The 24,196-nt window shown below is 40.6% G+C and overlaps 1 protein-coding gene across 3 annotated transcripts in view; it reads right to left on the bottom strand.

Moving 5' to 3' along the window:
- The window catches only part of macrod2 (mono-ADP ribosylhydrolase 2), a 396,798-nt gene extending 379,340 nt beyond the window's left edge, over positions 1-17,458 (bottom strand). For all 3 annotated transcript variants that reach the window (XM_047602588.1, XM_047602589.1, XM_047602587.1), the window contains exons 1-3: positions 17,256-17,458; positions 13,675-13,776; positions 10,722-10,835 (exon numbers count right to left, since the gene is read on the bottom strand). In XM_047602588.1, coding sequence (XP_047458544.1) covers positions 10,722-10,835; positions 13,675-13,776; positions 17,256-17,292 — 253 coding nt within the window. In that variant the 5' untranslated portion in view covers positions 17,293-17,458. The remainder of the gene's footprint in view (positions 1-10,721; positions 10,836-13,674; positions 13,777-17,255) is intronic.
- Between the last annotated feature and the right edge of the window lie 6,738 nt (positions 17,459-24,196).

Below are 24,196 nucleotides of genomic sequence, written 5' to 3'. Positions count from 1 at the left end.
AGCAAACAGAAATATTGCCGAGGACGCACTGTAATTTCCCATCTCCATAAAGCACTGATGTCCTAGGCGTGGTCTGGATTTAGTCACAGCGATGCTGCGTTGCGTCGTTTTATTCCTGCTGCAGCATATATGCTGTATATAGCATGAATTTATCTGAGCCTCCCCACTGAAGGAACCACAACCGTGAAGCTAAAGCGTGAAATTGTGAAAGGGAGTAACTGGTGAAAGAAATTTACATCCCTCACCGATACGTGCGCTTTATATTCCTTTACTTACTTGTAACATTACGTCTCTCATTACCTGGGCTATTGCCATTACCTGGCCATTATACATCGAAAGCCATTATAGAAAAACGTTGCCGGTGCAGGCCTCATCGGTATTTCTGCTACGGTGCACACTTTCCTGGGCTCGCTATACTCGCTATATACGTGGAGGCATTTGTTTGATTCTAAAAAGGTTCGCGGCATTTCCATGAGTGCAGATTAACCGAGACAAAGTGAAGACTGGAGAAAATATTATGAGAACAGAAGCAGGGAGAATGAAGTAACGCTCAAAGAGGGGGCACTGTGAGCGCCAGTGCATCGCCTGCTGACGACAATGCAGAGCACACCGCCTGAGGACTGAGCAGAGAAACAGTCAGCAGTCAGGGGTTGATTTCTCCAGCCTTCTCCCTTCACCCTTGATTCACTCTGCTGGTAAAGAGCTGGTCGCAACCAGCATCTACTCACACTCTCTTAGAGATAAAAGAACCCAAAGCCCGCTCTTCTGCAGCTACACGCGCGCCACATCTCGACATCTCGGCCACAGCCGAAGACAAGTGTGCAGCCGCCGCTCTCGATTCTTCAACGGCATTAAAACACAACGACCGAAACCTCGCACTGAACTCCAGCATTCAGCCTCTCTGTTTGTGTTTCACGTCCCTACAAAAAAGAAAAACAAAAAAAAACAACACAACATTGCACAATATTGGATATTTCTACGCCACTGGAGAAGCAGATGCTGAAAAATCTGTGTAGGATAGACTGGAATTTCCAGTTGTCACCACAAGCATTTCTAAAGAAACATCTGTTATGGGGAAGCAGAAAAGGGGGATTTATGGATCTGAAATTCAGAAGAAGCTCAGTCATTCCACTTCCCAAAACTTACTCTGCTCTCGGAGATGACAGTGACATTTTAAATGGAGCCACAGTGCCCCCTACAGCTCAGCAGACGCGTAAGCTCCTCAAGTGTTAACTGTTCGCCTTGTGCTCGGTCTGCAATGTTGCCTCTTAAATGGAATCCTAACCGACTTCATATAGAGGGAGTTTAGGATGCGAGTCAGTCTGTACTCACAACCTGTCGAGCCCACTCAGACAGCATAGTTTCTCCGGAAACATTTTTTAAGTCACGGTCAGACTTAAATGGCTAAAATACGTCAGGTTTTTCCCTTTTTGTTAATGAAAATAAGGCTTCGTGTTCGTTTTTTAATAACATGACCTCTGTGTTTATTGCAAAATATCCTCAACTTGTAGGTGACACAAGAAAAAAAAAAAAAAAAAAAAAAAAGAAAGGAAAGGAAAGGAGCGCGGTGAGAGTGCGTTTCCTCGTGTTCCCATCCGAACGCCCTCTCAATTACTCACCGGCCTGATGGATGGGCCCTGGCGTGTGCACAGCATAAGGCAGGATGTTTGGAAATGTTTGTCCCAGGACGGGGAGGGGCTGATGGAACAGAGGCGAGGGGGGTCGGAAAAGAAAAACAGGGACGCAAACAGCAACGTCCTGACCTTGACGACAGCGACTTCAGTTCTCTGTCCACTGGGGTGACAAGGGGAGGACCTGATCTGAATGATGGGTCTCTTCGCGAGCACTGGCAACCGTCGCTAAGGAGTGTTACAGCGCATGTTAGTATTGGAGAGCAAATGAGGAGGTCTCGAAATGCGCGACTGGGAAGGAAACGGTAGGCTCATTCTCCCAAACACTCAATACGGTCATACACCATTAGCGGGCCAAGCGATTGCAGACATTCCTCTAAGTGCCAGACAGACACACACTGACAGCACAGATCCCCGTGATTACTTTCCATTAGCAACACCTCATGAAAAATTATTTCTATTTGGCCACGATGGCACGCGGAGTTTGGGTAAACACCGACCGAACCCCGAGGCGCGTCGGAGGGCTCGGCCCGCTCGATGCCGGCGGAGGAGAAATCAAGTAAGGGAAGCTCACCAGCTGGTTCGTCACCTCGGTTCCACGTTTACAAAGTGACGGCGGGGAAAACCACCGTCCTTGCGCTTTTACCTCTCTCAGAGGTGATACGATTAACTGGACTTTTTAGTGCAGGACCCAATGCAACCCACTCACCGGAGTCATTTCACTGTTCATCAGAGCAGTAAGTTCTCTCAGCCTGGGGCATTGATTTTCATTCTTGGTGTGACAGTGCAACAATCACAAGTTTGTTCAAGAAGATACAAGTCCTCCGCCATGGTTTGCAATGTACTATGTGTCTCGGTGGGTGTACTCGCATCGCTCAGGTTGTGAGGACGTCGAGCGTTTTACACGGTCACACTGAGAGGAACGGCCTCAGCACAAAGACTAAAAACAAGCCTCGATAAAGAATTTAACACCAAATAAATTGTTGAATTTTACTATGACTAGGTTTAAAGTTAGGGTGAGGCTGATTTAAGGTGCTATGGGACTAGATGTCGCAGCTTAACTGTGTAGCCTACGGCGGTGCGAGCGATTTATACCTGTGGGCTCGTCAGCTTGGCTTGCTCTGTAAAAACGCCACCCAAATGCTAGTCGGTGTTTTTGGGAATAATTTTGGTTTTTACTTCCGACTTTCAACAGTGACGACTGATATTTTCACTGAAGACGAGTCACATGTCTAAATTGAAATTGAAATTTCAAGGCAGAAATTTTTAAAAATATTCAAAATTTTAATTGTTCAATTTAAATGTAGAAAAAAAATACACTATTAATTAGTTTGCCACAATGGTGTTTCACACTGTTTTGGTTTTACCAGACTGTTAGTTTTAGCCATTTTTAGCGCGACATGGGCTTGTAGTTCTCATATAACACATGAACAACATTTCAACATAGGCATGTCAAACAGTACTGCGTGTACGACCAATTTAATGCAACAATGGCCGCGCCCATGAAAGCACCAGCCTTGTCCGAATATAACTTGGTGGAAACTTGGTGTGTTCAACATTAACATTTTTTGAGTGCAGAGTGAAATTAAAGTTTTTAAAAAATTCTTGATATTACCTGATATTAATGCTACAATATTGGATAACTTCAACCAACTCGTGAGTTAATTAGTTTGCCACCGTGGTGTTTCACACTGTTTTGGTTTTACCAGGCTGTCGTTTTTAGCCACTGTTAGTGCGGCATGGGCTTGTAATTCTCATATAACACATATATCACATGAACAGCATTTCAACGAATGCATGTCGAAATATACCGTCCGTACGACCCATAGTAATTCATTGAATAGTTCTGATAGTAAAAGTATTTGTAAAATAAAAATAGTAAAAGGCTGTCCCTTCAACTTATATCTTTGTAACAAGTGTTTGGAACTGTATTTAAGCCATTAAAAACAGGTATTTTATCTTTTATTTTTTAAATTGGAAAAAAAATAAATTTAAACGGCCAATATATATCGGTTATCAGAATTTTTTAATGTCCTGATATCATCCTCGACCCAAAAAATCCGTATCAGTAGGGCTCTATATAAAATCTCCAAAAATTCTTCCATTCAGAAACTTCTCTTAAAGTGACAAATATGGTCACCTCTGACTCAAGGCTTCAAAACAGTACTCCACAAACCACTACCACTTTTTTTTTTTTTTTTTACACAGTCCATGGTTCTGTTAGTTGCTGTGGAGTTTAATGTAATTCAAAATAAAGTTTTCCTAAGTTATGGGAAAACTCCAGCTCTGTGTGTGCATGTGTGAGCAACTGGCAGCAGAGTGAAAGAAAGAACAAAGAAAGCGAAGAAGAGAGTGAGAGGCCCTGTATTGCAGTCATATTGCTGGGAGCATGGCTGCATCACTCAGGGAGGTTATAGCACAGGGTGTGAATCTGCAGAGAGACGGATAGGCCCATCAAGCCAGACTCTCCAGGGGCTGAACGCGTTGTGCAGCACATCCATGGCCTGACAGAAAATCTAATGAAGAGTCTACGCTGACAAGATCCTTAAACAGCAGGAAGCAAAACCAGATGCCATAGGCTTTATCACTCACTGAGGGAGACGGAAAAGTAAAAAGTGAATTGTAAATTTGACACCATTGTTTGGTGTGTCATGCCACAGCCAGATTTTAGTATGGGCTTATATTTTTGAGGCAACCTATTCCACTAAAATCTCCTTTTCCACAGCAGCAATATAGAGTCCCAGACATATTTAGACAACAATAAAACAAGGATTTGGACAGCGACTCAATTTCACAAGTTAGAACGGGGAAACTGTGTTGTCATACATTACAACCAGGTCTTTAAACGCACCCCACAATGTTAAGAAGAGCAACAATGTAGAGTCTGTCGTTTTAGAGTCCCTCTATAGAACGAGAGCTCAGCGAGAGAATAAAAATGTCACATCTACTTTTCATTCTGGAGAGCTGTTTGCTTCGTGGGCTAAAATCACCAAAAGCACTCAGAGAGTCATTCCATGATAAATAAGGCAGTCCCATCTACTCAACCGGACACTATACATCACTACCACAGCAACACCACGACATGCTTATATGATGTGTGCCTTCCGGGATGGACTCTTTTTTTTTTTTATCCAACTTCTTTACCTTATAACAAAATCATACAAACAGCTTAACGAGATATTACCCACAAAACGTCATATAAAAAGCCGCATTTCCGCGTGTACCCGTCTGGCTCTGACCACAGAATAATGCTGTGTTTCCGTTCAGCATTGACCAAACCAGGACATGCAGGGTTCCGCGCCATACATTATGCATGAACGACCAGGAAGGTAAACAATGCCGCCTTCGTGCCAAGCGACCCTGCCGGCAAACACCGTTCGAATCGACTGCGTGTCAAAAAAACCTATAAAAAGTCAATCTCCGCCGGATCGTGGCATTCCGCCCTCCAAGGGTCGCTGCTCTCATCAAACCTGTAGTGACTGCAGTACGACTGCCTCTGTACGACTGAATACCAATTCAATTTCTCGAACTCATCTCAGCCACTTCAAGTTCTTTATCGCGTTCATAACCAGATTCCCGGCGCAGGCTAAACTGGCTCCTGTAAAGAACGACCTAACGTGGAATGATGGGAAAGGTTTGCGGCAGGTAATGGATTAGGAGTTAAACCCGGCGCATAATTACCACAGTCATCACAGCGCGAGTCGTTCCCTTCGCTTTGCGCGGCTATCTTCGCAATCTGATCTGAGAGCGATGGCGACACTCGCGTGAACTCCACGAACAAAGACGGGTGGAGGGGGGTTAGAAGACACTGGCTTGTGTTTGCCGCGTAAAAGCGACATTAACGATATGTGCATTACATTCAAGACCAACTTTCAACTTCCAGTGAACCCTGTAATTTTCTGTGAAGCGTTCCTTGATTAACTGCAATAGTCTCCTCTTTCCATCCATCAATGTCCCACACCAATCCGAAGATACAAGCCAAAGACAAGGTCTACTAGAGCTGATGAATTAGCAATCAGAGAAACTGCGAGGCATTTGTTAAAATTAGAGAACCAGGCGGCATCGTTGCTTTCATTCCACAGAGACTGTACGAGAAAAGGAAAATGTCTCATGCTCAAAATCTGGGCAGGAACGCTTCTGTACTTGGGGAATCAATACACGGCACAAAAGAGCCGGCACTCCTGAGATGCTTTAGTCAGTGCGCAGAGTAAGAAAAAATAAATCCATATTCGAGGTGTCACACATACAAGGCCAAATGCTTTGATACGATTAAACCCTCATTTAAACAACTCCCTATTCTCCCTAAAACGAGTTTCTAATTTAAAACTTGTTTTATCTTGTAACCTGTATGCTTCTAATGTGATACTGAATAAACCAAATAAGACATGAAGGAGGATGAATTTCTGCTTATTGTAGAAATATTGTTTGTAGCACAAAGACGTTATGATTAAAACCTTCTCCAAGTCAGTTGCAGTGATATTTCTTGCAGACTATTGTCTTCCCCCATCACTGCAGGAGCCTTCATTCTTATAGTCAGTCAGCCTCTTTAAAACGGGGAACAGTAACAAAAGAAGTTGAGCGGGAACAAGAAAGAGAAGAGAAGAAAGGTATCCGAGGCGATTAGGAAGAACATGAATGCCAGGCACTATCATGAAGAAGCTATGAGACAATCTTCAAGAAGACGTTTGAGGTCCGTAGTTCTCAAACTACTAAAAAAAAAAAAAACACATATACTGAAGACTTTTTTAAAACATGAAAAAGTCAGACTAGATTTTGCTAAAATGTATGTTGACGAGAAACCGCGCCTCTTAGAAAATGTGTCCTTCTGGCGGATGAAACAAAACTGGAGCTCGCATCGGCTCCACGTTCACAGATAAAGAAAGGAGGGTTTTGAAGAATAAAGCACCATCCCCACAAGAAGAATACGGGGGATGCTCAGATACGTTACGGGGTTGCTTCGCCTCGTCTGCCACAGAGTTTTGAGTGTGGAATCTGAGCAGAGCATAGTAAAATATTATAAAAATATTGCCAAATATCATTAAGGCATCCTGGCAGTCACAGGTGATGGATCCTCCAACGAGGCAATGACCCAACCTGTACATCCAAGCATCTGATTGATGCGATTGTCTGAAATGGGCGCGCTATAAAACAGGGACGGGGAAAAAGATTTCGATTTTAAAAGAAAAGAAAAAGTTTTGGGTCGATCACAAACAACTTCAGCACCTCCACCACCACTTTTTGTGTACAAGTGCAATAAATTGGAAATGGGTTATTTGGATAAATCTTTTTTTTTCTCTCAATTTGTCCAATGAATTCTGATGTACATATATACATTGTGTATTTTAGGCTGCATTTAAAATTACTCAGTGAACTATGTAGAATAATGCAATATATCGCAATATCATAATATCGCAATAATTTATCGTATCGTGACTCAAGTGATACGTATCGTATTGTGAAGTAATTGCCGATACCCACCCCTGCTATAAATTGTAACGTGCCCAATATTTAAGCGCTTTTATAATTTGTGATATTGATTGATTGATTTCATTTGATAAATGCGATACCTATAGTGCATACACAACTGACGCAATAAAGTCACATGATTTAGGTTCATTGTGGTCCATCAGTGTTTAGGCTAGTAGGCAGTAGACGCATACGTATGTGCTACTGATATTTCACAATAAAAACATCACAAGAATATATAAAACACACAATTTCATAAACCCAGACAAAGACACATTCTGGCCTAACAGATGTGTCCCTATGCTAATTTACCCAGGTTCATTTTAAAACTGAGCAGAGAAACAGCAGATTTAATTTAATTATTATTTAGAATTACACAGGAAATGAAAGCAAAGTGTTGTGAACAGAGAAAAGTGAGCGCCAATTACTTGAGTCACTTTTAATTTCCACATTTTAAGTGGAAGGGGCACTATTCATTTCAGCTATGTCAGTATACCTTCCAATCATTTTCCTGCACTACACAATAATTGTATGAGTTTATTAACATTTGATGCAGCGTGGATGCAAACCGGTACAGGCTCATTCCCCAAAGTCGGCCGAGGTGGGACCCGTAGGCCGATATTCGGCGCCTCGCCCTCTGCACTCCACCCACTCCCACCAAAGCCCCTCCTGTCCTGCTCCCTCTCCGAGCTCCCACCACAGGTGACAATTTGATCACCTCCTGTGCAACCTCCAGCCAAACAGAATTAAAGAAGAATTAAAAACTCAATGAGCCTAGTAATTAAATTTTAATGGAGGATATAAAGCAACTAGGTGCCCTCTTAAAGCCATAGGCAGAAACTATAACAGCAGCGGCAAGCTGGACAATTTCTCCTTTACGGCACAGACTGCTGCTGCTGTCACGCCAAAGCTTTGTGACACTTTTTTTTTTTTGTCTTTGATACATAAAACTGATCCAAAATGTGATGTCTAATTTTTGAAAAGAGCTTGTAAAAGCTAGTCTATTTCTCAACACATTTCAGTGAACTACCGCCATTAAAGAATCTAATTAAAGTAACAGTTAAGCCGTGTCATAAGAAAGAATGAGCTGTGTCATATTACGCAATAAATAATGTATTTATATTCGATGTGACGCACAGGACCAAACTGACCTAGACCTGCCAGCTGGTTGTCTGGGCTAGAATTACACAGTCAAGTCATTTCTACAGTTATAATTCACTTCATATTTGAGTTTAACACACACACACACACACACACACAAAAGAAACCGTGAGTAAAGAATGGAAAATGTATTCCTTTCCACCAGCCTTCCTCTACCTACAATTTACACAATTAATACCTCAGCACTCCACGTCTGACTAATGTGAGAGGGGAAAAAAAAAAAAAAGACATTCTGACAGCTTATCAAGATTTGGACTAATACTTTCTCACAGTGCTCAAAAAGTCCCACAATTCATACGCAGCAGTCTGCCAGCGCCACGTGTAAATGGAAAAACAGCGGGATGAAATGGAAGTGCCGCAGGAAAGAGATTGGAAGCAACGAACGGATGAAAGGCAAGAAGTTGAACAAGTCGTCCAAAGATCCAATCAGTGCTGCCCAACACCTGCAATGCGTACGCAGGACTGTGCTACTAACTGAAATATGGACCCTAGCATATTTATATAGCATAATATACTTTAACATTATTTGTTACCAACGACAAAAGCACTGATTATTTCTTTTATAATCAAATTTACATTCACAATATCCGCCGTTTATCCGTGCTACAACCGGCTCAGCAGTGCGAACAGTGCGGCGTGGTGCCGAATGCTGACACCTTGTAAAAATTATTTAAAAAAAGGGTTCAGCAGTTCCTTCAACCTTTCAGACCCTCTGACAGCCCGCTAAACAGAACGAATTGCCCCCCGGCCGACGTGCAGCTCAATCAGAGCCTGGACGTCTGGAAGCATTAACGGACGCAGTAACAGCCCGCCTGTGCAACACGAAACCAGAGCTCGCTTCACCCACTGGGTTAAAAGTAAAAATCTGTGAGGTACGTACAGGACGTGGGTTTTAAATAAGACTGTGGGAAGAGCAATTTATACGCTTTTTCATGCTTCCAGTATGTCAAGAACACACGCAGTGTATTTTACTAAAAAATTAAATAAGTATCTTAGTGTACTCTTTATCTACACCGATCAGGCGTAACATTATGACCACCTTCCTCACATTGTGTCTTTTTGTCTCCAAAACAGTTCTGACTCCTGAGAGAATAGACATGGGCCTATTCATAGAGGGGGGCCTTTGGGTCCTACGGGTTAAGGGGAGGGGCCTCTGTGGATCAGGCTTGCTCCAGTGCATCCCACAGATGCTTGACCTGGCCTCCAACCTCCCAAGATCCAAAACTGATCAACACCTTGTGCTGTTATTCATGTTTTTTGAGTTGTTCCTAAACCGTATTCCTAAAAAGTACGCCATGGGGTGGGGGTACCTGCTCTGATCTGGTTTACGTGGGCGGTACATGTCCAAGTAACATCCACACGAAAGCCAGGTCCAAACATTTCCCAGCAGAACACTGAATTGTCACTAGACGGTAAATGTTATTTACTTCTCCTGACAGCGGTCGTAATGTTATGCCCGATCCTTGTTAATAAAGGTTATTTATAGTTAAATAGTATACAATGCAATTCAGACATTTTCATTCATCACAAACTCCGACGACAACAACTCGCGACTTGTGTAACCACGGCTAAGTGCCGCATTCGGAAAGGTCAAAGTGTTCGATAAAAACGAGACAAATGCCGTGACATTTAGGCGCGTGTCAGGTGACTGTATCATCATTGTCTTTTACATGATGCTGATGATTCACGAACGCCGCGTCGGTCCGTGCTCGGAACGGGTGCTGTATTTACATAAAACATTAAATTCATTAGCCTTATCCAGCGGAGACAGCAGCCTGGCTTTCACATCTATTAATCCCGCATAAATTACAGCGCATTCATTTCACACAAGGTGCACATTGCTTAGTAGACTGTAATGCGTTTGTGTATGCCTTTGCGGATACCGCCTAAGAAGGGGAAGGCTCTGAAACAGCTGCAGTGTAGGATGTAATAATGTACATCAACTCTGTAGCTGAGAAGCAGACCTCAACAGGTAAAGTAATCCTTTAGCAGTTCTTGTCAGTGTGTGTGTGTGTGTGTAGGTTGCGAGCAGACTGCAGAAAATTACATAACTGTGGTGCAACCATGAAAAAAAAAAAAAAGCATTCCTACCATCCTTCTCCACTTCTTCGCTTTTTTACTCACTATTACAGGTCTTTACCAAGTTTTCCCAAAAGCAGCATTAGGTAATCACTGAAGCACACACCTCAGTGACAAAAAGGATGAAAAAAAAAAAAAAAAAATGTGACGGACCTTGAGCGAGGACGAAGTGGAATCTACATATTATTGTATTTCAGCTGGTTTGAAGTGAAATCGACGAGAGCGGATGTCCGGTTTGACATTTCTCTAAAGTCATACCCATCACCAGTGCAACGCCCCGAGACGCAGCAGTTCCTGAGTCTCAACAGGAGAGGGCAGCCAAGGACAATTTAACAGCAGAGCTGCTTAACAGCCTCAATATTCCCCAGAGGTCACAGCGCCTACCAGCATTGACTATGGCGTCCACCTCCAAGACGGTGATATCTCCTTTGTAGAGAGACACTTTATCGCTCGGCCCTCCTCCGCCTGTCAGCGCCTTCCCCTCCTCCTCGTCATTGGCTGAAAAATAAAAAAATAAAAATACAAGACTTGTTGCAATAATTCAACAAAGAACATGAAAATACATAAATGGACTCGAACATACTTGATCATCTGAATACTTGGTTAAATGTGACAAAGATGAGGATGACGATAAGAGATGATTTTACATGGAAACTGAGTATTATATAGTCAAGTATATACTGTATATAGGTGGTTGTATTATTTTATTTGTATTAAAATTACAAAACGACACATTTAATTGTGGTAGAGGGAATTTTTATGAACTAGTAAATAATTTATAAATACAAGCTACGGTCCCCTTTGAAGAAAACACGTCAGCTAAGAATCTTACAAACTGCCACGACTTAGTTCAACGCCTAAATTAAATTAATGAATGAAAATACCACGACACATGTGTCGCCCACTTCTCCTCTACGTGTCGTCCTTCTGCCTCCCCTCACTGAGCAGAAACCGTACCCTGGGTTGGTTTTACCTCTCGTGAGCTTCTTGCTTTGCCGATTTCTTCATTCTTTTATATGCATGAATTAACATGGAGCATTAAGACACATTTTAAATTGGTCGCAGCATTAGTCTTTTAGTCATTTTTTTCATTAGTAATATCAACGTCATCTTCCTCATGTGAGAAATCACTGCCTAATACACCTCATTATTTATGTATATACCGTACTTCTATTTCATGTGGATTTGTACATATACAAATCTACATGTTTTTGTATTATACTATTTTATTATTAATATTTTATTTATTTACTTTTTTACTATGTTACACTTATTTTTCTCTTTCTTACTTGTGCTTTTCAAGAATGTTTTTATTACTACTACTGTGACCAAGCAGTTTCTGTGGATCAGTAAAGTCTATGGAAGTTTTATTGAAAAGTGTTATTTAAAAAGCATGAATAAGAGTCCATCATGGAAGGCACACATGAGTAATGGACGCGGATCACTCCCTGTTTGTTTTGGTGATAAAATAACACAATTTTGGAAAATGCTATATGATTCAATACTGAAAATACTCGGTTATAAGATCCCTATGTCCTGTACAATACTATATATCTGTGTAACTCACATGAAGATAATATGCAATCAAAGGACATATACTTAGTAGTATCTGTCATAGTTATAGTAAAATATCACTTGGTTGCACTTGGTTGCAGAAATACAAGAAAAACTTAACTCCAAAGTAATGCAGTTGAACTTATTTGTTATTTCAAACGAATAAATTTTTTCCAAGAAAAAAGTGCTATTAGAGCATAAACCACAAATCAATGAGAGAATATTATGAAGTACCCGTCCTCAACTTACTGTCTCAATTAGTTCATGACTGACATTTTAAATTGGTTACTATGGACAAGTAACGGAACAGAGAGTTTTTTGGAAAAAGTCAGTGTGACCTAATAGCTGAAGTGCACACCATGTAACCCCAGCATCCACATGACAATTACCAGTGTGCACTTTTGTGTGTGTGTCCTTCCTTGCCAAAATGTAAAAACTATTTTTGTTTTTTTGATTTTTAAAGCCATAGTAAGCTTTGTTGTGACATGCTCCCCTACAAACAACCTTTACTGACTTTATTTCAGCTGTGGACGTACAAGTGCTGGGTTACGTTCTCTAATAAATTAGCGAGAAATAATGGCTTTGGGGACAAAAAATAAATAAATTTAATTCTATTTCTTATAATTCTGCAGTTCAAAGTTAACCATTTCCATTTTGGTTTATTTATTAGCAAAGTGCCATGCAATATATATACTGCATATGATTAGCATAGCATAAAAATTATTTTTTAGAATTATTTTCTATGAGCAAGAACAATATTTAGAGTCCAGAATGCAGACTTATCTATTAAAATCCTGTGCATCATTTATTTATTTATTTTTTTAAAAAAACAACATGTTGATATAGGCTGATATAGACTCTTACTTTAGCTTCAACATAGAGCTGTTAAATATGCGTGAAATATTTAATTTCAACTGTCCAAGTTTGGCTCATTTAGATTTATAAGTTTACATAATTGAGCTCCATAGCTTGATGGTTGAACTTTAAATTCTCTGTTGAGCTTTGTCTTGTTTACCGAATCGCTTTGGTAGTTCTTTGAACCTAAACATCTAGTTCCACGTACCGTCCTTACAGCCCGTACAGGCCCGCTTTGTAAAGTTTATTAGAACTTTTCAAACTGAAACTAATAAGTCTTCATTTAACTTAAACAACTACTTGAAAATGAGATATAGGCAAAATATTAACCCGCTTCCAGAGACTTTTAAGAACAAAGGGGCAGAACGTAAATTAAATATTAACTTTTGCCACAGTTTAAAACAGTTTGCACTATTATCCAACTTTTCCAAAGTCTCAAGTGCTTTAACTCTCAAACAATACACGATGGGAGCTTCACTAACACAACAGTTGTTTAATAATCCATTCATTTACCTCATTTATTCAAGTCAAGGGAGCTAAAATAACTAGTAAATTGTGGAGATGTCTGAAAATCTGAAAAAAAAAGAACTATTAATTTTAAGTTAAACAAATTTGAATGTTGCTCTAATAAGCTGTGCAGTATTCTATAATTTACACTTGACATTTTAAGATGGTGGATAATGACGCCTTGTCAGTATCCACCTCCCTTCATCCGTGTGCTTGCTGCTTTATTTCCAGTGCAACTGTGGGAATAAACTCTTAAGACTTCTCTGAAATCAGTTTTAAGCTGATTCAGCTTTTCTGATACATAACACTTCTTCCTTGTGGCTGGCTTGTGTAAGAACCAGCACAATATGAACATTTTCCGCCCACACCCGAGGTGAAACAGATCCTGCATCTCAAACAATGAGCAGTAAGTGTCCCTTACATCCGCTTTCCTCTCTCCAGGTCGGAATCTTGTCCAGGGGTACGAAATCTTGACGGCGATACTCCTTGCGTCTGTCCTCTCGGTCTAGACGGAGAAGTCTCTCTGCAAAGGAAAGGGACCATAGATCTTTGAATAAATAAGGCCAGTTCTATTGAGGAATAACTGCTGTGAGGAAGAGGGAATTAAATAAATATTAAAAATGGAACTGGCACCGACGGGTAATAATAAGTGTAATATTCATTACTGGTTAAAGCAGTAAATGCTTAATTTAAAGCTCCATTAACTGAATTATCAATTTCTTTTCTTCTCTCGATGTCAAGTCAAACTGTCCCCCAGAGCACCCGCCTTTACTTTAACTGACCACCAGTCATTTCAGTAATAGTTGCAGTTCTTATCCTGATTGAGGTGCGGTGTATTACTACTCCTCCTCCCGTACCACTTAGCTGGTAGCACCGCCACCACCACCACCACCATCATCATCATCAGTCGCGTTCTGCTCCTCGTGGCGCCTGCTCCAAGCTTTCTAATTTTACTTTATGAAAACGTGGTCCTTAATAATGTGGGCCTGAATAATGAGATCCTGCTGCATGCAATAAAATCCCCTTTTGGCTCGCAGGGTCAAAGTGTAAGATTAGCGACGAAGGAGCCGAAAGCCCCTTGAGCTGGTAGGAATAAGAAGAGTAGGAGTGTTGAGTCCTCCGATTGAATATCAGTGTTCTCCTTTCACTCAGCAGCTCTGAGCCAGAAGATATGGAGACAAAAAAAGCACTTGTTGCAGGTGGCCAGACGGGTAGAAGATGATGCAACGGAACCCTTTGTAATGAATAAGTTTGCTTTTAAAAGTCATTCCAACGCATCCTATGTGTTGTTATGTCACTCTTTGTTCAGCACCTGTTTGCCAAAGAGTTGCAACTTTTTGTTTGTTTGTTCGTTTCTTCAGACATTTCTGCAAAAGAAGCTTCGTCCCAATTCTGTGCTGCTTCACGGCGAAATCGTCACCTCTGTGCACACACACAGCAGCGTGGACTTAAAGACAAAGGCCTCCCCCCTTTAAAAAAAGAGTTTACGTAAGCTGGACGTGATATAACACAATGAGACAGTATAGGGATCATTGTGCTATTTATGAAAAGGGGACTATAAATTATGAGCCTTTCCGCTTCTACAAATTAAAGCGGCAAGTGTGACTATATTTTAGTTAGCAGCACAATACAAAACTTCCTCATCTTCCAACAATAGTTCAAGCTTACATTATTACCGCAGTGTGTGATATCAGTTGTATCCCTTATGTATTTTTTCTCCATCTTGCACACTTCTGTTATTCCCAGAGCTGCTATTATTCCGCATGGATGCATTAAAAAAAAGGCAGTTCTGAGGCTGAACACGGCAAAGCTCTCTGGACTACACCGAAGCGCTTCGTTACTCCGCCCGACTTTTGCTCTTTAGTTGGAGATTCTGGCTTCAGACTGGCTGACTGACATGATTTCGATATTGCATGGAAGCACCATGAGGACCCCTACGGTTTGCCTGCGCTTGATGAGCCCTGAGCGGAAATGTTCCGCACACACGCCTGAACCAAGTTCCGGGGATATCCAGAAGCTAAGGGGATGCGACCGCCGGTCACACAACATCTCGGTTTGTATCGTCTCTTTAAGTATTAATAACCCTGTTTTGTGTTTTCTCATGGGGGATATTGCTTCGCAAAGTTCTCCAACTTCATAATAGCCTCCATCCCAGTAAAAGTCTGCAAGTATTTAAAAAACCAAGCCACATTTTTTCCAAAGAAACCCAAGGTGTCAACATGGCTCATTTTTTGGTGTTATTTCATATTATAACTTTGCCCAGCCTACGGACTGGCCCTGGGCCTCTATTTCCACTATTTAAAAAAAAAAAAAAAAATGATGCTAAATTCCTCAGATTTCTGAATTTCCTTCACGTTTTGACTTACCTTGATCTCCTAAAGCAGTTTGAGCTGGAGGGATATACAGTATATCAAATGTGATTAAACTTTGATGTTCATTCTGCGCTATTACCCGCTCGCACTAGAGATGGCTGGCTCTGATAAATTACTACATTTGCTAAGAGGATTTTTTTTTTTAAAAAAAATGATGATTATATAAAAAAAAAAAAAAAACACCGCTGTGCAGTTCTCTGTAAAATTAGTCAACAGGTTTCGTAAGACGTGTCATAACCCTAAATGTGTCTGAAAGCGAGAGTGACGGAAAGTACTGTATCCACCAGACAACAGCAGATAAGATCACAGGTCAAAAGGTTGGCCCGATTCCGTTCAGTTTCCAGCAGTTTCAAGGCCCATGCACGCTCAGTGACTTAAACTGATCAGGCATAACATTATGACCACCTTCTTAATACTGTGCAGGTCTCCTTTGTGCCTCCGTCAAAATGTTTTCTGGCTCATCAGAGAATGGACATGGGTCTTCTGAGGGCGTCCTGTGGTGTCTGGTAACAGGATGTTGTTAGTGGGGGGGGTCTTTGGGTCCTATGGGTTGAGGGGAGGGGGCTCTGTGGACAGAAGCTTGATCATGTTTGGGATCTAGCGAATCTGGAGGCCAAGTCAACACCTTGTGCATGTTTTTCTTTTTTTGTTTGTTTTTTTGGAGTTCTTCCTAACCTAACCCGTTTTTTGTGTGTCTGCGTCAGGCTGCATCCGGCTGTGGGTAGCCGCTGCCATCAGGGAGTGTCACTGCTGTGGGGTGGGGTGCCTGGTCTAGTCTAGGTGGATGGTGCATGTGTAAGTAATATTCACATAAATGCCAGGTGGACACATTTTCCTGCTTTACGTTGTATTGCCACAAACACTATTCACCTGTCATGTAGGTTACATGTGACTGACAACATGTGCTATGCCTACTATGCCGTGAAGAAAAAGCACATTAATTAAAAAACTGCCTTTCTTTCCTTTTTTTTTTAAGACCACACCTGTATTCTTTAGGTAACAGGTCTATCCTGAACAGAGCAAAAAAAAAAAAGCACTCTGACAAGTTTCACCGCATTTAAAAACAGCAGATTAACACTTCCTGCCTTTTTAATTTCCTAATAATTCCATTAGAGGCTCCTTCCACCCTTCCTTCCTTCCTTCCTTCCTTCCTCTGGCCGGCTGCCGCTGTGTGGCTACATGGACATGTAGTTGCAGAGAGAGTGAGCTCTCAGTGAGCTACTGCTGGCGCAGCATACAGGTGGACGACGAGGGGATGTGTTCAGGGCCACTCCGACAGGTAAATAAGGACGAGGGGGGGGGGGGGACGGCAGCGTGGCAGGCGCACGCTAATGAGGAAGCGAGGTGCACATAGCTGGGAATAGTGTTGTTGTTGCGAATGTCAAACACACACACACACACACACACACACCACGGCAGCCAAACAGAGGCGCCAACATCACTACAAAACATCTGCACAGGCACCGTGTGGCATCACGGAATAGATGACAAGTAGCATCGCGGCGACACGGAGGACACGGGAAAGAGTGTGTGTCAATCCCCTGGCGTGGTTTAGTATTCACGCTGTCTGCTATGGAGATGATGATAGCCTCATCTCACCCACCCCCCCTCTCCAAAAAACAAGCCTTACCTTTCTCAGTCTTCCAGTCCTTTTTCTTTTTGCTCATGCTGCCGGAATGATTAGACTTCGAATGGTTGCTTTTTGACTGTGGCAACCCCAGGCTCACAGTGAATAGAGTTCAGGGAGAAAAAAAACTGAAAGCTAAAGTGAAACAGCCTCTGCACGGTTGCCTCACCTGTGAAGCTGTCAAATTTCTCTGGAGCCTCAGTCAGTCGGATCGACCTAGCGTGCTTGTGCCGTAAATTTATGTGTACGGATCCCGCGCGTGCGATTGGCTGCGGCAAACGCGGAAGCGTGCGCGCGATTGGTCCGGAAGAGGAGTCAATCGGAGAGGGTTTCAGGCGGTGTGGAGGCTTTACATGTGAATTTAAAGAACACATTAAATTGTTAAATTGTAACATATAATAATGTTAAATTATATAATATACGGTTTAAAGCGTATATTTATATACTTATTTTTATTTGTTTTTCTTTTTGTCCCGAATGTCCTTCTACTTCATTCATTTGATCCAACGCTTTATATTGCCTTATGACCAATGGTTGAGCACGTCTGAAATATTTGTGTGTGTGTGTGTGTGTGTGTGTGTGTGTGTGTGTGTGTGTGTGTGTGTGTGTGTGTGTGTGTGTGTGTGTGGAACAAAAGCAACCGATTAACAACTTTATATGGTTTATTTTTATCAATGTGTTTTTGCATTGTTTAGTTGGGAATATTTGAAGCAAGTGCACACAATGTTTTATATAGTTGTGGTACATAATTTTTGCACTCTAGCCTGATATGAAACAATAAAAAATTACATAAATGTACCTACTTAAATTGCATGCCTGAACATGCTCATGGTCATTAAAACCCTTTCATTTAAAACGATCTGACAAAGTATCTAAATTATGCAAGAAATTTGCAATATTTTGAAATCCAACATATTTATGAATGAAGTGTGTCTTATTTACAGCACCTTTTTTTTACTGTTCATATTAACTGCATTACCCCTTCTGTTTAAAACCTGTCGAGGTTGGAAGATAGGACTATTCCCACTGTGCTTGTTAATAACCTTACATCTCGTCCCTTATAAAAGTAGTTATGTGTGTGACGTGGATCTTGGCAGTATGCTGACAGTCATGATTATAACTTGCAAGTTAAATTGCACCTGACCATTTCTATGTGGCATCAGCAATGAATACTCACATGGGCAGAAATAGTTGGTAACCTGTGCTCGTGCATGGCAGAGGACTGACCAGATCAGACCAGAAAGGCAGGCTGTCATATGCGAGAGGATGGTTCCAGAGACCACCGTCTGTCATCTGTTGCGTTAGTACCGCTCTGGTCCAGACCCATCTGCTCCTGAAACCACTGACATTATGTGAGAGTGGAAAATCTCTTTCATCCAAGCTGTATTTTAAAATGGAGGTGATGTTTTTTTGGTGAAATATATTAGAATACATACAATAGCAACAAATGAACATTAGTAGCGGGAGCTCTTGTTTATTAAATATATAACTTGTATTACAAAGTGTTTACCAGGGACTACACTGTACAGGAAAATTAAAGCTCTTTATCACACTGAGCTGTTGCGCCTCAAATTGAAATTAAGGCAAAGCAATCAGCTCGCACTTCTACCACAGAAATCTATCATTTGTCCACTTTAATATATTAATTAGTTGCTACTCAAACTATCCATTTCTATTTCTAATCAAATTTTTCATTGTATATTATTGTATCAGTGTCTGTTCTACAAGTTCCACAGTGACACACATATAGTTCATCTCTCGCTACAGAGCTAAAGAGAGAATTGCAAACTGAGAGATTTTACTTTGTTTTATATTCAAATTAGGGTTAGTTTTCCATGAAGTGCTAGTTGCAGTTTTCCCTGTGTACTGTTCCCACCAAACCACTAGATGTCGATCTTGCAGCATTTGAGGCTAGAGTGATCACTGGGGCTCTGGTCCACTCTGCTGCCATGAAATGAATGTGTAAGGCTGACCTCTGACCTTTAATTTGAATCTTTGAATAAAGAATCATATTAGACTTTGGAAAACTTGTCAACAGTAAAAACTCGCACAATTACAAAACTATACAATACTGACATGAGGTTACAGCACCGACACAACCAATGTCCACTAAGGTGTCTTCATGTTGACCAGACCTCTGTGCACTGTGCAAGATAAGATAAGATAAGATAAGATAAGATAAGATAAGATAAGATAAGATAAGATAAGATAAGATAAGATAAGATAAGATAAGATAAGATAAGATAAGATATATATAAGTAGGTAGTAGACAAGGTGGTGAGTAGGTTCTACACGTTATTGACAGCTTCCTCATTTTCTTGTTTTATTGCTCGTGTCAAAGTGGAATAACTTCCAACTTCCTGTAACTAATCAAAGTAATCAGCCAAAGAAGTCAAAAGTGTAATTCAATGTTGTTTTTGTGGTTTCAGTTACGACCATGTTTGTTTTCTTATTTTTTTTTTTCTTCCTTTTTGTAACTTGGTTACCGGGTACAACATCAACAATAATATCGTGTCATCCAGACTACATCTTTCCTAATTTAGGATGATTTAAAATAATTGCAAACGGCATAATTATTTGGACCGTTTTCATCTTTGCGTGACAGTATGTCTTGTATAATGCATAATAAACAACATGATATCGAGAGAACGTGGCTGGCTGGCCTCGGTGAATCGTTGCTTCTGCAGGGCAATCTGTATCTTCCGAACAGAGGAGGATCTATTTGTGTAAGTTTGCGTAGGCTATTGTTATTGTCATGGTTACAGCCAGTGGCTGTACTTACCAGTCACTAGCAAGAACACTGCATCATGTAATCTGTTGCTTGGTTGTCTTTCATATCCCACTTATGATTATAGCAACATAATGCAATTATCTACAGAGAAATGCACAAAATGATCCCTAACTCAAAGTGAGCCCAGAGGCTTGAGGAAATATAATTATGTAGTTGTTGTTTTACGTGTTCTTATGTCAATATCCGTACTCCGTTGGATGGGTTGTTAGTGACTATTTGATTATTTTTTTCCTGAAGGGACAATATCATGTCTGCTCTCAGTCAGTGCCTACTAATAAAACACATGATTGTCTAGCACTGTAATTGTTGTGTTCACAGCACATAGCTCAGTCTATAAATGCTTCTACATGACAAAAACTGGGCTCAATCAGTTCATGTGCAACGGCCCCTTTAGGCCTTTTTGGCAATCTGACGTTCACATCATTTTTTCATATCTTTCCAATGATAATTAAAAGCTCACATGGAACATTTCTTACTGGAAACATCTGATAAAATGTGTTCTTTGAAAGCACACGCACAAAATAAACATCTTTTTTTCCCCCTTGCATTTACCTTGAACATGAAAAGACTAGATGGAGTCAAGGTTTATGCCCCCCCCCCCAGCCTTCTTAATTTAAAGATTTGTCTGCCCATATTAACCATTGTGTCCTGTCATATATTATGCTCATCTGTTGCACAGATGTGAGCAGCGGGTTGCTGCTTGATCAAAAAGAGCCAAAAACGTTCCAGAAGTAAGTAACCACAGACTAATCAGACACCTTTCTGCAATCTTAAAGCCCGTTGAAGTCATCACAGTGTACTCCACACAAAACTGTATGGAATGTAGTTGTGGAGCATTTTTTTTAATTTATTTATTTATTATTTATTTGTATTGTCGACTTAAGTGACTTTTGTGAAAGATAAGATAAGATATTGACATGACATTTTCACTAGGTGTTGGTAACAACCCAAGTAATCCATACATAAAAAGACACCAAAACAATTAAGTTCAGAAATTAAGTTATGTGTAAAACTGTGAAATAACAGAGGGAAAAAGTATTGAACACACGCTTAAAGGGAGGTGGAAAAAGGCATGGAAAGCCAAGACACCAGCTGAAATCTATCAGTGATCAGAAAATTGTCCTGCCCCTTGTCAGTGCAAAAGAATATCAGCTGGTTCAGTCCAAACTGATAGCCTATAGAAAGGTGTGTCATTACCAAGGTGTCACACAAGGGACATCTCGTGTTGGGTAAAAGAAAAGAACGCCCTCAAGACCTTCGCAACCTTATTGTTGCAAAACATTCTGATGACACTGGTCACAGAAGGATTTCTAAACTTCTGAACGTTCCAGTGAACACTGCTGGGGCCATAATCCAGAAGTGGAAAGAACATCCGGGTGCTCCTAGCAAGATTTCTGACAGAGGAGTGAAAAGAAGAAGAGTTGTCCAAGAGCCAAGGACCACTTGTGGAGAGCTTCAGAAAGACTGAAGACTGGGATTACCAGGTACAAATGTTTCAAAGAAAACAATAAGCAATGCACTCAATGGCCATGGCCTGTATGCAGGCTCACCACGCAGGACTCCATTTCTGAAGAAAAAGCAGTTTGCTGCGCAACATTTGGACAAGCCTGTCAGATGAGAGCAAAATTGAACTCTTCGGATGCCATAACACACACCATGTTTGGAGGACAAAATGCACTGCATATCACCCCAAAAACACCATACCGACAGTAAAGTTTGGAGGTGGGAACATAATGATGTGGGCTGTTTTTCTGCATATGGTACTGGCAAACTTAATATGGGGAGGATGAATGGAAAAATATACCGAGACATTCTTGAGAAACATCTGCTGCCATCCACCAGAATGATGAAGATGAAACCAGGGTGGACGTTTCAGAAAGACAACGATCCCAAACACAGAACTTCAAAGAAAGGAAACAAAGCTGCCAGAATGGCCAAGCCAATCACCTGACTTGAATCCAATTGAAAATCTATGGAAAGAACTAAAAATCAGACTTCCAACCTTCAAGATTTAAACTTTAGACTGTTTGTGTGGAAGAATGGGCCAAAATCACTCCTGAGCGATGCATGTGACTAGTTTCTCCATACTTGAAGCTGTCATTACCAAGAAAGGCTTTTGTACCAAGTTTGTTTTGGTGTCTTTCCATGTATGGATTATTTGGGTTGTTACCCATCTACCATTGGAAAGCAGACAGCGGTGCATGGTGTCAGTGGCCCCGTCACACTTGTTTTTTCATTATATTTTATTGTATTACCGTATATTCGGTTCATTTTGCTCAAGTTTCAAGAAATAAATGGCAGGTTTCCTTTTGTTACTCATAGCTGCTCAGAAAAGAGGGACACTCAGACCACTTATGAACCTTTAATTATTTATAAAACAGCTCTCGTGTATGCTGTACAGACTGCTGACCTGTAACTCTGAACTAGAGGCTAAAGTTTTGTGTATTTCCAGTTGCTTTAGCAACTGTTTTATTCATGAATCTCCTACAGTGTTTCTTATTTCTGTCTCTGGCACCTGTTTTATTCATGATTGGTAATTCAACTGCGAGAGCAATTTGTCATGAGATACAGTTTAGTGTGATGCACTCATGTGAACACAGCGGTTTACTGAGTGGTACTTTGTTTAGTCTACCATCTCAGAATGGGTTGGAGGTTGTTGTTTTTTTTAAGTATTCTTTTCCTGCGGGATTCTTGTGGGTTGTAGCTTTGGCAAAATGTGTTGCAACGACTCCCTCTGTTTATTTTACTTTATTTAATAAAGCCCTCATCTGGCATGGCTCTTCATAACAGAGCGTGCCTCCTCAAAGCAACAGGAATTCCTTCATGATCGCTGGCTGAACTCAAGTTGAATAAATGTGCTGTGGATTGACATTCGGACGTTCAAAGGATGTAGAACATAAAATTCTTAACTGCTATAGCTATGTTGTTGCGACACAAATGACCGTTACTCTACATTTCCTTTTCCTCTGCCACAGCTCAACAGTAATGCTTTAGATTCTTACTCACTTCAATAAAATACTTAATAGCAGTCAGAAATGGTTTCAAACTAAAGTACTGCAGTATTTATGCCAATTTCAAACATCACATGCTCTCTTTTTACCTTTTTATCTTTCTGAGCTTTTATCCGTGTGAAACCATGTTATTATATCAGCATATGCAGTATAATAACCCTTGCTTCAGCAGCAATTGAAATATATATATCAAAGAAATACTATTTTTTTATAGTTACAGTCAAATTGCAATGTCAGGGTATCTTCAGGTTATGATTGGACAGACTTATAGCTTCATTGCAGCGTCCTTCCACTGAAATAAACAGTGTGAATTTGTGTCAAGATGAAGAAATGTAGAAGGTGTCAAATGAATCATGAGTACAGCCTGTGAACTGCATGTCAACGAATGGCTTCTACAGCTAATTGTAGTTAGATGTGCTGTATTTGTCCACGTCTAAATCAACTCTGAAGCAATAAAGTGAATGTTATTTAGGATTTAATTGTCAGATGTCTGACAGGCTCAGCACAACTACTTTTATTTTTGTGTCTGTGTGTGTTTTTGTGGAAATAGTACTTCCCTACCACCACCCTGGTATTATTCTGGAAGCCGAGATATTTTTGTGTACTTCATTTACAGCTAGCGCCTCTGATTGAAAAAAATGAGCACGGAAAAAAATGTGAATGTTAAATAATTAAAGCATTTTCCTGTGTGCGAAGACAGCTGTATGCAGTGATGATGATTTTTAGTTTTAGTTAAAGCCTCTCCTTACCGGAATTGGGTAAAAACATCTTTTTTTCCAAATGCCCGCTGGAAGAAGCTCCAGACATCAACAGGGATATGCTCTAACCATCTACGGACAATGAATGAATGAGTGAATGAATGGTTTCATTAACAGTATAAAAAAATAATAATAATTAAAAAAGAAAAAAAAATCTATAACTGAGGTCTGAGTTGGACAACATTTCATATTTTCAGTATAATTTTCCAAATGACACAACAGAATTACTACAGAGTTTAAGAAAAAAACAAACAAACCTGAAGTTGTTTTCATGCAACTGTGCAGGTGATAATTCATAGGTTTATTCTTTTATGGTAAGATTTTGTTCTTTTTCCAAATAAGTAATCAATGAACTGAGTGTTATAGAAGTGCAATACCTGAATA

Source organism: Mugil cephalus, chromosome 13 (genome assembly GCF_022458985.1).
Source record: "Mugil cephalus isolate CIBA_MC_2020 chromosome 13, CIBA_Mcephalus_1.1, whole genome shotgun sequence".
In the NCBI taxonomy this organism is placed as follows: Eukaryota; Metazoa; Chordata; class Actinopteri; order Mugiliformes; family Mugilidae; genus Mugil; species Mugil cephalus.
Note: the sequence above shows the minus strand (reverse complement) of the source record. Positions and strands in the feature narration are given on the sequence as shown.